We start from the raw sequence: 11,853 nt of genomic DNA on the forward strand, positions 1-11,853 counted from the left end.
CAGTGGGGCACAAAAAAGCCTTTGACACCATGTCAAAAATTTCCATAAAGATCGGTGCAACTTCAAAAGCGGCGGCGGGAAAAGCGGAACCGGGGCGATGTAGAACTTGCCGCAAGGGGAGGCACAGCTAGCAGTGGCTTCCCTGGCGTCCTGCACTTTGGAATTCTCCGGGGCTAAGGATGAACTGCTGCTGGGGCCGCTGGCTGACGGTCGGGCAGAAGCCTGCACTTGGAATTCGCCGGCAGCACGATCATTGACATAATGAATAAAAGCTGATAAGACGACTCTCTCTCTTCGCTTTCAGTTTCGCTGCTCGCTAATGCAGCATAGGCTAAAGCTGTAACTTGCCTCTCAGTCCTTAGAAATTGCTCTGTTTCAGTCAGCAGCTGCCACAATGTAGAATTGTGAGCTGCTTCGTCATATCTTTTTGTGATTTCTTCCCCTAACTGTTCCTTTATAGCACCCCGTATGGATACTTCAAAGGTAGCTTGAGCTGTGGGGATTAGTAACCCTTTAAGGGCTTTTTCGTCATAATTAGAATCTCAGAGAGAATTAAATAAAGGAGCTTCTGCACTGCCTCGTCTCTTGAAAGAGCAGACCCCATTCTCCTTTCTTCAGCCGACTCACCTGATCAGGGCAAGATTTCTCTTTGTACTGCATGCAGCTATTTTCTCGTAGCTCCGGGAGACACGCCACCTCTAGCGGCTGCTTCTCCCGCTTCTTTCTGTTCGCCTTTACATCCCTCAGAACTCGACAAAGTCCCTGTGTTTCGGGCACCAGATATCGATGAGGAGGTACAGAGACATAGCAACACGATCAATGTGATCAAAGCAATGTCCCATTTATTATTTAAATCAGTTAACTTTTATACAGTTTAGTTTGCTCAGGGTACATGCTCACAACAAGGTGATTGGATAGCTCAGTCTGTGCACGCCTCTCATGTCTCCAGTTCATTGGACCTGATGTTCTGTCCACACCACCTGAAATCATTCTTGGCTTGCAAAGCCTTTCCTAATTAATCCGCCTTTAGGGACTTTCTGAAATCTGCAGGTGTTTCATTATCTCCAGTTTCTCAAGGCTTTCTTACTATAAACATATTATGTTCTCAAACCTTATAATTAGACACACAGCTAACAAGTATAAACATTGCATATTTTCACACAGTCTGTAAGTATAAACAATACACCATTTGTCACTTCTAAAATCATGGCAAGCAAGGCCTACAGAGTGCAGGTAAAATTGTTCAGAGAAATCTCTGTATTGGTGACAGACGAGTCAAATGAGGTAAGGAATGCGAGAGTTGGATCCACCCTGACGTATTTTACACTGAAGAGATATAAGAAAACTTGGTCAAAGTCTATTAAAAAAAATTAGGAGAGACTAGTACAAAGTAAAGTGATAAGAAAACCTGATGTTTAAATGAAGGGTGCTGGAGTGACAGGTTTGGTGCAGGGATAACTTCAAGTAGCAGAACACACTGGGGTCCTGTGAGCGAGACCAGAGAGCGGCAGCAGCAGCAGCAGCAGGAGCGGTGATTTACCTGCTGGACTTTTGGTTGAGGCTGCAGCATTCACCCAGCTGAGATGGGGACAGAGGTGTCCCAGAGCTGGGGACAGAGCTGTCTGAGGTGGGTGAAGGTGGGGGGCAGTGGCAGTGGAGGGGCAAAGGCAGCTGCTCACTGCTGAGACCAGGGGTGTGGTGGAAGGGCCTGCGGGATGAGGAGGAGCTCCTCGTGCCCCGTGGGACCTCTGTTGATTGAGTGCACTGCATGGGACGAGTTTGACTGAAACCCTTTATTGGTAAAAGCGTTTTGTCAGAAGAGGGATGCTTCTGGGTCTTGCCTGGGCACAGGAGGACCAGCAGCAACACCAGCATAGGCGAGTTCCTTATTGTCGTCTCCTTGTGCCCCACCAGGGGAGGGGCTGGCTGAGAAGGGGCTGGGCCAGGAGAGCATCTGCTGGGCTGGTGCCTCCTCTCAGCTTTCCATGGCTGTGTCCCTCAGAAGAGCAGGACGCTGCGAATACTGAAAAGTGGAAGGGAAGGGAGGGTTTACTGGTGCTGTGGTTCAGGAGCAGGCAGCGGGGTCGGCAGGTGTGCCTGGGGACCGGCTGCCTTCTTTCCCTCCAGCCTCTTCCTCACTCAGCTGCATGACACGTGCAGCAGTGGGGGAGCCTTCAAATCTCTGCTGAAGGGAACCCCTCAGATGATAAGGCCACAGGATCTTGGTTGAGCTGAACCATGAGCTGCAGGGTTCCCTGTGCTGAACGTGGGCTCTTCCCTCTGCGTTATGGCAGATTGTCCCCACACCTGGCTCTGGGCCCTGCTTCCTCAAAAGACTCAGGTGCTTTTTGAGAAGACAGTGTTGTGTGCTCTGCCTGCCAGAGCATTTGGGCTGTTTGACTTTTAGGAGGAGGTGCTGTTTGCTGTGCCTCGCTCCTGCTAGTCAGGGTCTCACCTTTTTCCTGCCCGCAACAACTCAAATCCCTCGTTCACTTTAGCGAAGGGCAGCGTGTGCGTGATCAGCAAGTCTGAATTGAATTTCTTCTCCAAATAGCTGGAAACTAGTTTGGGGATACAATCTCTCATCTTCCAGCCTAGAAAGAAGAGCAAGCAGCTGCAGTGAATGATGGGAGAAATGCAGTTTTGGGAAGGGAGTGTTACTGTGAGGGTCAGGACTGAGGGACCAGTACCGGTGCCACTCTCTTGTGTGGTAATTTCCCCTATTTGGAATGGGTGGATTAGCAGAGACAGTTGTATGTGTTATACTGTATGAACTATACACGTTTATTAGCATTTTTGTTAGCATTTTTAATACTACTCTTTAATGCAGTGCTCCTCTTTAGTTCAGTTCTTCTTGAAAATCCTCTTTTAGTAGGATTTGTAAGCTGCCATGAAAGGAAAAGCTGAAATTTCTAAAATGTTTTCTTAACTTTCATACCTCCAAGCATTGACCCCTTCCATGTACGCCCAGTCAGCAGAAGCATAGGATCAAGGGAAATCTCTGAAGCCGAATCCGGTACCCCAATCATCACACAGATGCCAGTGTTCATATTGCAGGAGGCCAGGGCAGCAATCTGATGGGACAGAGAGGTGAGTTAGAGAAAGCACTGGCGAGTTGGTCAGAAAAGTCTTCTTTCAGAGCTGTCATCTGGCCCTCCCTGCTCATCTGAAAACACATCCTCCCTTATACAGGAGACATGGATAGTTCATGGCCACTTTTAAGAGCCATACATTGTTTTCTCCCCAAGCCAACAGACTGCCTTTCTCTCACAAAGGTCTGCCCAGCAGTGCAGGCAGCAGGCAAGGAACTTCCCACCTGCATGAATTTTTCCCTGATGGCAGCCTGTGAATGATCTGAGAGGGAAGACAAGTGCCAAAATGCCACCTACCATGGTTTCTTTGAGGCCAATGGCCTCAAAGGAGTAGTCCACACCCTGTCCTGTCATCTCAGTGAGCACCTCCTGGATGGGCTTCTGGCAGTCTCGAGGGTTGATGCAGTCGGTGGCTCCCAGCTGCTTGGCCTTGGCAAACTTGTCCTTGTTGATATCCACGGCAATGATGCGGGAAGCTCCAGCTGCCTTGCAGCCCATGACAACAGAGAGACCAACTCCTCCGAGGCCAAAGATGGCACAGGTGGAGCCTGGCTTTACCTGCAAAGCACAGGTAAAGACCCTGTGAGTCTCCAGTGTGAGGAGGAGGAGAGGGGTTGGTGAGAGTGTGAGGGCAGCCTTGGGTGCTCGACACGCCTGAACACCAACCTTGGCGGTGTTGATGGCAGCCCCATAGCCTGTGGAAAACCCACAGCCGAGCAAGCAGACTTTGTCCAGAGGTGCTGCAGGATCTATCTTGGCAACGGCGTACTCTGGGACCACGGTGTATTCTGCAAAGGTGCTGACCCACACGAAGTGGTGGATCTGCTTCCCTTTGCAAGTGAACCGGGTGGTTTTGTCAGGCATCAGGTTTTGTGGTTCAGAGAGACTGTGGAGAGGAGAAATCATTTGTATTTCATTGACTAAAGCACTGATGGGGGGTTGTCAGACTTGTTGTCAGACAGCCAACCCCATGTAGGTGTAGGGGAAGGTGAAGCAAACTCACTGGGATTTCAGGCAGTTATTGGATTCGGGATTCAGGCAGAAGCTGCATTCCCCACACTGAGGGACGCAAAGGGGAATGACTTTGTCTCCTGCAACAAAGTGGATCCCTTTTTGGTACCTCTTGCTAAGCAGGCCCTGAGGGTGCTGGAGCACCTCTGCTGAGCTTTCCAATTGCAGCAACCCACCACAAACCCTTCCCTTCCTCTGTCAGGATGAACTGCTCCAAGCCCCATTCATGTACATGAGGAACAGACCAGGAAGGTGTATGTGACAGTCCAGTGCAATGAGTGTGCACTCAGATTTTGAGCCACTAACTCAGGAACAGGGAGATGTTTCTGAGCTGTTGGCAGCTTCATCCACTTTGAGGGCTGACTTGTGCACATGGGTTTGTGTGTGCATTGATTACCTGCTTTCACAGAGGTCACTCCTTCTCCAACACTTTCCACAATCCCAGCTCCTTCATGGCCTAGGATAACTGGGAATTCCACATTAGGAAAGCAACCTTTCAAAACGTGTTCGTCTGTGTGACAGATGCCGGTGGCCACAATCTGTTTGGAGGGGAAAGAGTAGATGATGAACTTTAGAAATAGCCCAGCCTTTGTTTAACTGAATTTGTGGAATGATTTTCCACAGGGCTTCTCTGGACAGTTAAGGCCTATGGGCAGACCCCAGGCCTTATTACACGGGTTATATTCTTGTGGCTATCATTTGGTTATATCCAAATTATAGCCACAAGAAGTGCAGTTCCTGCAAGGGAGAAAAAAATTATTGAAATGTCTTTTTACCTTGATCCGGACTTCACCTGCCTTTGGAGGGGCAACCTCCACCTCCTCGACAGAGAGTTCTTTGCCCACGGCCCAGGCAACAGCAGCTCTGCATCTGATAACCTGGAAGCAACCGAGAGGATTATGCTGCATGGGAATGTTCACCTTTGGCAAATGGCTGGGGATGGTTGTCCTACAATCACCAAACCTACAGCTGCCCAACACGTGTCTCTGCACACTGCAGTGCACTCATGGAGCTACACAACTGTCCTGTGCTGTTTCCTGGGGGACTTGCTGGGTGAGTGGGATGTGGTGGGAGAGCAGCAACACGTGAGTGCTCAGCTGTCCATGAAACCAAGTGATGTTCAGTAAACACTGGCATAGTGTGAAGAGTGAAATGCAAAGACAAAGTGACCAGTCCAGAGAGAGTAAGGGTTGTGTTTTCCCTGGAAACCGAAAAGAATCCACCTGCCTTGTGTCTGCAGGACAGGGCTCTGTGGATGACAGCAGGGCAGCAGGGTTGAGCTGCTGTGGCACAAGAGAGGCTGTGGGCCCTTCCAACAGCACTGAGGGCTGATATCTGCCTGGCCTTGGACTGGTCTGAGCTAAGGAGAAGCTGAGGATAGCTCTGGCCCCTCTCATGTTTGCCATGTAAAGACCAAGTAAGAAGATCCCTGAAGGGAAAAGACTCTGGTGTACGAGACAGATGTGACAGCAACACAAGCGCTTCTGCAGCTTCAGGCAAGAAGAACAGTACTTTGAGTTTCAGTGGGCTGAAGGTAACTAAGAGGGATTAGGAAATGGTCCATGTCTGGCTGGCAATTGGATAATTGCTTGCCTTACCAAAGCAATGCTTTGTGTGTGACATCACACAAATCCTGCACCGATCAACCCAAAACTGCTCTGACATCAGCAAAATGGAGGTTGAAGCTTGAAAAATGTATCGTCGTGGACAAGGCTGAATGCAGGAGATGAGTGGCTGCAAGATGGAAGAGCTATATCTCCTGCCAAAGCAGGAGCACAGAGTGGGATTGAGCAGGAGGGTGTTTTTCAGAGCAGTACAATTCAGTATCTCATTCCTGAGCTGGTGGGCGGGACAGAGTAGAAAGGCACTACCTAATGCAGGTACTGACAGGTGCAGTTGTAGGAAAGCAGAAGCTCATGGAATTTGCTCATATTTCTGTCACATCAAGTTCTCGGCAGCATGTATAATAGTCTCCAGGATAACTGGATATCTTGGTCATACTCATTGGTCCTTCTCTAACTTCCTTGGAGGTTTTTTTTTGCCATATTGCTGATTATTTGTGTATATTTGTGTCTTCTTGGAGATGGCACACTAAATGATGCCATGTATCAGGTGGTGATAAAGTCTGTGTTGCCTAGAACTGCCTGTGTTGAGAACTGACAAAATTGCTAAAAATGGAATTTGGAGCCTAATACAGGTTTATAAATGTTTTAGTAGAGCCCAAATTCAGCCATGAGGTGATGGCTGAAAGGACACCTATGCTAAATGGTGCAGCAGCACGCAGAGGTAATCTTGAATAGAACTTTCAGCACAATATTTTCCATGCTTAGGTACCTTCCTTCTCAGAAGGGACATTTAGCTCAGATGGGGTTACTATCCAAGACAGCTTTTTTTTTTTCCCCCTGTCTGTTAGGTTAAAGTTTGTCCATTAGTTCTTCAGGTTTTGTCCAGGTACTGACAGCTCTTAGGGTTCCTCTGACCATCTGCCACTGAGAGAAAAATACACTCAGAAGAGAGAGAAGCATTGTTCACTCCCAGGCTCTCAAACAGGTTTCCTCCCTACAGTCTCAATCCTAGTGTATTCAAAAGCAGCGCAGCCTCTCTGTCCCTATATCTATTCCTGTCCTTCCTTGGTGGTCTCAGCCCATCCCAGATCTTTAAACAACCCCAGGCCCTGGAATATGATTTTCTATGACAACCTTATGAGTGAGACAGTACCCTCAGTCACTCTATTAAGTCTACTGACTGCAAGTGTTCGGGTGGCATTATCTTGAGAGGGAAATGGAGGGGAGCTGAGTCCACGATGAAGGAAGTTTAGCACATGCATGAGTATCCTGCATCACTGGGCCAACTTAACTCCAGTGTGCTGCAAAATTCACAGGGGAAAACAAACAAACAAATTTTTCCTATCAAAGCTTTTGAAGTAGAAGTAGAAATAATGTCTAATTATCCATGAACTGTAAACTGGTAACAAAGGAAATAATTACTAGGAAATACTAAACATATAAAATAAAGTAGCACACTATCAGCTAGACACAAAGTGGGATGGGCACAATGCTTTGAAAAATACTGCCTTGAGAGACATTTACACTAAATGTAACATTTCATGTGTCAAATGCGTGATTAATAAAATATTCACAAGTGAGACCAAAGATCACATTTTAGAGGGCTACATTTTCCAGGAAACTTATTTAAAAAACCCAAAAAAATGGTGATTTATGTATTTATATTGCATCACACATAGCACAATGATGATTTTATGACTTGCACATGCAAAGAACATGTAGTGTTACCTAGAACAAAGGTAGCCAACACCTGTGGATTGCTGAGAACAAACAAATCTCTCCTATAAGACATTGGTTAACTGTGTATTGTTCTGGTGGTTGTGTCCCTGAGAACGTTTACGGATTACGACAGAATCCCACAGATGCACCACCAGCACACTATCACCCACTTCATCTGTCAAGACAAGCACTGGCTGGAGTCAGTTTTTTTTCTGTGTGTTCTACCAGAAACACACCCTTTTACAGGGCATGAGGATTATGCTGCTTGGTTACATAAAATGCATTCCAAGATAAACATGGTGAAATCAAGGCAGTTAAGTTACATTACAACACTTCACTTACTATGCTTAGCCCAAGGCTGGGTAGAGAACTGAACTTGGTGAATCTATCTACAAGTGATCTACAATTAATTTTGCAGTTGCAGTAATTCACAGTTAAAGAGAGCATTTATTTTTTTTTTTTTGCCTTTCTCTTGTTTTAGTTGGTTTTAGAATAGAGAAGAGAGCCGGCAGTAACAGCAAATGATCCTGGTACTTTCTTAAGGCACATTACAGCAAGGTACATGCTTTCAGTTGTTTTCTATTTCTAGGTTCCTTGTCCATCAATCTCTCTTGCAGGTTCCTGGGTGTATGTGAGCACCTCAGCAGTAGTGCAAGAAGCAATGGGTATTGGTATTAACCTCCATCTCTCTCGTCACTTATTTTCTAGCAAAAACATGAACCTACTCAGTCCCGGCTCAGTACTGCATTGCATATGAAACTTACTTTTGGTCTTCATTAACTTAAGTTTGAGACTTGTTATATACATATTCAAATTTAATGACTGTCCTAATGTCAGCACAATTACACCCCAAAATTTAACACATATTAGCTAGGTCCTTGTTTTAGAAAACAAGCTGATATGAATCATAAATAAGATAAAAATAGTTTAAACCACTGGGGGATCTCCAAATGGAAACTGATAGAGCAGATAAATACATTGATCTGAACACTTCCTACATTCTATCCTATTTTAAACTATCCAATCAAAGATTAAAAATAGGTTGCTAACCCAGAGAGGAAGTTATTCTTGTTCTGGTGCTGTTACCTCTTGTTGCCTCAAATAAACTATTGCCTTGAAGAGCTAACAACCATCTTCTAGGAGAGTACAGTGGCCTGCAAATAAAGACAGTTCTCCTGTACCAGCTTCATCCTAAACTCTCATCTGGTGCTGTACCACCAGGACTCACGGTGTCCCTGGAAAGAATTTGCATTTAAAAATGCATTACTCAGCTGCAGCAAAGAATCTATTCTAATACAAACTTTTGCTTACTTTTCCTGCTGTGCTCATGTTGACTGGTGTGTCTGTTTCAAATCTTGCCACCAAGACTTCACTCAGCCTCAAAGCAGTTGGGTTGCTGGCACCACAAGTCCTCTCCAACACACTGGAAGCTGGTCTTACAAAGTGCTCCTGAAAGTGGAGCTCCGAGCTTTTAGCCAAGCCTCCCAGCTCAGAGTCCCACCCCTTAATCAGAAAAAGTGCTAGAATGAAAATAAACCACTTATCTGATGAAACCTCACTCTCTACATTGCTTCCGTCTTCCTGATTCCTTTGTCCCACTCTTCCCTACCCTTTCTTGCATCCCTCTTATGGTTTCTCTCAGCATCCCAGGAAGAAAGCAAAAGCCCTGGCTGAAAGCTTTTCCCCTCTTTCCACCTCTCTGGGAGCTGCTCTCCAAACCCACCACTCTCAGTGGCACTGTATGTGCAAAGAGAAAAGGGGGGAGTGGCTCTTGAATTCACAGTGACAGGGACACAGTGAGAACATGAAGGCTTTGCTGATGAACTTTGGTGACACTCATAAGAGTCCAGCTGACATATTAAAACATGTGACTGTGCAAGCTTCTATCTAGCTGCAGCTGTACCAGCTCCCAGATTCTTAGTTTTCCAGTCCGGCTACTGATTAATCTGTTGGAATGGTTTTCACTTCATAGTGTCCAAGGGCAACGTGCCAATCATGCTGAATGGAAAACAAAAATCAGTAAGTCAGCAAGAACAGCTGGGACAGAAAGCATGTATCTGACCAGACACAACACCCTGCTTGATTTGTGAGTGCCTGACCCATTGGTTCCATCAACACCCACAAGCACAGGCCCCATCACTGCTCATATACCCACACAGATTATGTGACCAATACATCTGTTCTTGAACAGGCAGCAGTCACAAGTATCGAGGCCATGTTGCTGAGAACACAGCTGCGCTGGGCAGGGCACGTCTCAAGGATGAAGGACCACCGCCTCCCTAAGATCTTGCTTTATGGTGAACTTGCCACCGGCTGCCCCATGAGAGGAGCCCCAAAGAGGAGATACAAGGACTCCCTGAAACAACATCTCAACCGTGGCCATATTGATCACCATAACTGGTCTACTCTGGCCTCCAGTCGGGAGGTCTGGAGACACACCATCTATAACGCTGCTGATGCCTTTGAGAACGCACACAGGATCACTCTTGAGGGGAAAAGGCAACGCAGAAAGAATTGTGCCTTCCAGAATATACCACCTAAGGACTCTTTCTGCTGTGCCTTTTGCAACCGGTCATGCCTCTCTCGTATTGGCCTTTTTAGCCACCAACGCGCTTGCAACAAACGTGGGTAGAGCCCTTCCCAAATCTTTGTTTGCGAAGCCCAGCCATGGTGATGATTTCTTCTTAGGCAATTAAAATCCCTTCTTTCTGGTGAGCACTGACAGGACCTGAGGGAATGGCATGAAGCTGTGTCAGGGGAGGTTTAGGTTGGATATTAGGAAAAGGTTTTTCACCCAGGGGGTGGTTGGGCACTGGAACAGGGTCCCTAGGGAAGTGGTCACAGCACCAAGCCTGAGAGAGTTCAAGAAGCATTTGGAGAACACTCTCAGGCACATGGTGTGACTCTGGGGCTCTCCTGTGCAGGGCCAGGAATTGGACTTTGATGCAGGGCCATTCCAACTCAAAATATCCTATGCTTCTCTGGATATATGATTCAGAATTCCTTTATCAGCTTTTTATCTCACTTTATCCAACTGAACATGAGGGACTAATATTCTCCCTCCAGCGATTTACTAACCTCAGCAGAATCCAGTGAAATGTTGTGCCAGAGGCACAAGAGAAAGAACATTTTGGAGGTGTTCATGGCTGGTGAGCTTGCACACAAAAGTTAGAAGCAGTGGACAAAGACCTGTTTATGCAACTCCAGGCCATCTCTACTTGGGGACTGTAACCTGGGCAAATGACACGAAGCATTGGCCATGCTCAGCAGATCGTAGCCAGAGCTGCAGTTTCTGACTACAAGGAGCTTGTAGAGGAAGGTGGTTCTTGTTTACTGACACTTCACAGGCAGTACAACCTGCTTCCCACTCCTCACTCCTACCAGGGCTGAGCAGCCTCGCACTGCTTGCTTTCTTGAGGCAATGCATGATGTTGACTCTAGGTAAGAGAGCGAGGGGTTTCAGAAACAGCCTTCTTTTAACATAAAATTAATTCTTCTGCACCAAACCTGACTCAATTTAACAAGAGAATACTTGAACCACAGCTCAAGTGACTTAACTCTTTAGAGAAAAGAAGCTTTAAGGGCAGTTATGCATCATAGATTTTAGTGGCAACTATACACTCTGCCCTACAGATTATAAAATGCATATTAGCTTTAGCTAAAACTTAAGCAGTTTTAAAACTAGGTTACTTTCTCCTTATCGACATTGCTAATTTTTAAGCTTACCAAGGTACATGCATGTTTCTTTTCAGACAGTGATTCTGTTGAAATTGAAAATTCAGCATTTTTTCCTACTGTGTGATAGCAATTTTCACGTTACTCTTTATGAGTCTCTTGTTCAGAGCTTGGTAACACAAAGGATTCAGCTCTGGGATCCACATGGCAGTAGTAGGTAGGAAAAAAACCAACAACATCTCTGAAGTCTCACTCTACACAGTACAGAAGCTGTGACTGCTCCAACCCTTCTGTATTCTTCCACCTGCGCATTTAAGGTTGTCCAAAAGATTAGGTACACAAAACACTGCAGGTGCTCATTTGTATTGAAGAGCAGAGATAAAATTGAGCAGCAGGTAGGATTCAGAGCTTGCAGGCAAGGCAGGTTAAGCTCTTCAAAAAGCTTAGGGGTCATATCTGAGATTATACAAATATGCATGTCAAGGCAATGGAGCTGAATTAAACACATATGGGATGATGACATCCAGTTTTGTGAGAATGTAAACAAAGACATCCAGATATGGACACCTTTCCAGAACACACAGAAAATAAGTCATACGCTCATGGGACCATGTCTTATTCATTTTAATAAGCTGAAGAACGAAAGCCAAAGGTGGAAGCCGCAAATTAGCTAAACAGTGGTTCTGAAAGTGTGAGTTTAGAGCAAGTATTATTTTGAAGAAAAAAATAATATCTAAGGAGAGTACTGAATCAAGTATGAACACCCCTTTTTTAAATAATGCCTTTTCTTC

At 46.0% G+C, this 11,853-nt stretch overlaps 1 protein-coding gene across 1 annotated transcript; it reads right to left on the bottom strand.

Moving 5' to 3' along the window:
• Positions 1 to 1,778: 1,778 nt before the first annotated feature.
• On the bottom strand, positions 1,779 to 9,093 carry LOC135412946 (alcohol dehydrogenase 1-like). Its single transcript, XM_064651966.1, has 9 exons — positions 8,699 to 9,093; positions 4,880 to 4,981; positions 4,501 to 4,642; positions 4,096 to 4,183; positions 3,759 to 3,978; positions 3,390 to 3,650; positions 2,939 to 3,074; positions 2,456 to 2,594; positions 1,779 to 2,023 (listed from the first exon to the last, which is right to left on the bottom strand). Exons 1-9 carry the CDS (start codon positions 8,714 to 8,716, stop codon positions 1,999 to 2,001), a joined length of 1,131 nt encoding a protein of 376 aa, XP_064508036.1. The 5' UTR covers positions 8,717 to 9,093; the 3' UTR covers positions 1,779 to 1,998.
• Between the last annotated feature and the right edge of the window lie 2,760 nt (positions 9,094 to 11,853).

The sequence above is a fragment of the Pseudopipra pipra genome, chromosome 4 (genome assembly GCF_036250125.1).
Source record: "Pseudopipra pipra isolate bDixPip1 chromosome 4, bDixPip1.hap1, whole genome shotgun sequence".
Classification (NCBI taxonomy): Eukaryota; Metazoa; Chordata; class Aves; order Passeriformes; family Pipridae; genus Pseudopipra; species Pseudopipra pipra.

Excerpts from the sequence above, each read along its gene's own strand:
- LOC135412946 (XM_064651966.1), bottom strand. Across the intron at positions 4,184-4,500 it reads AGTGACCTCTGTGAAAGCAG|GAGACAAAGTCATTCCCCTT; the intron begins GTAATCAATGCA and ends ACTTTGTTGCAG. Across the intron at positions 3,651-3,758 it reads CTGCCATCAACACCGCCAAG|GTAAAGCCAGGCTCCACCTG; the intron begins GTTGGTGTTCAG and ends TGTGCTTTGCAG.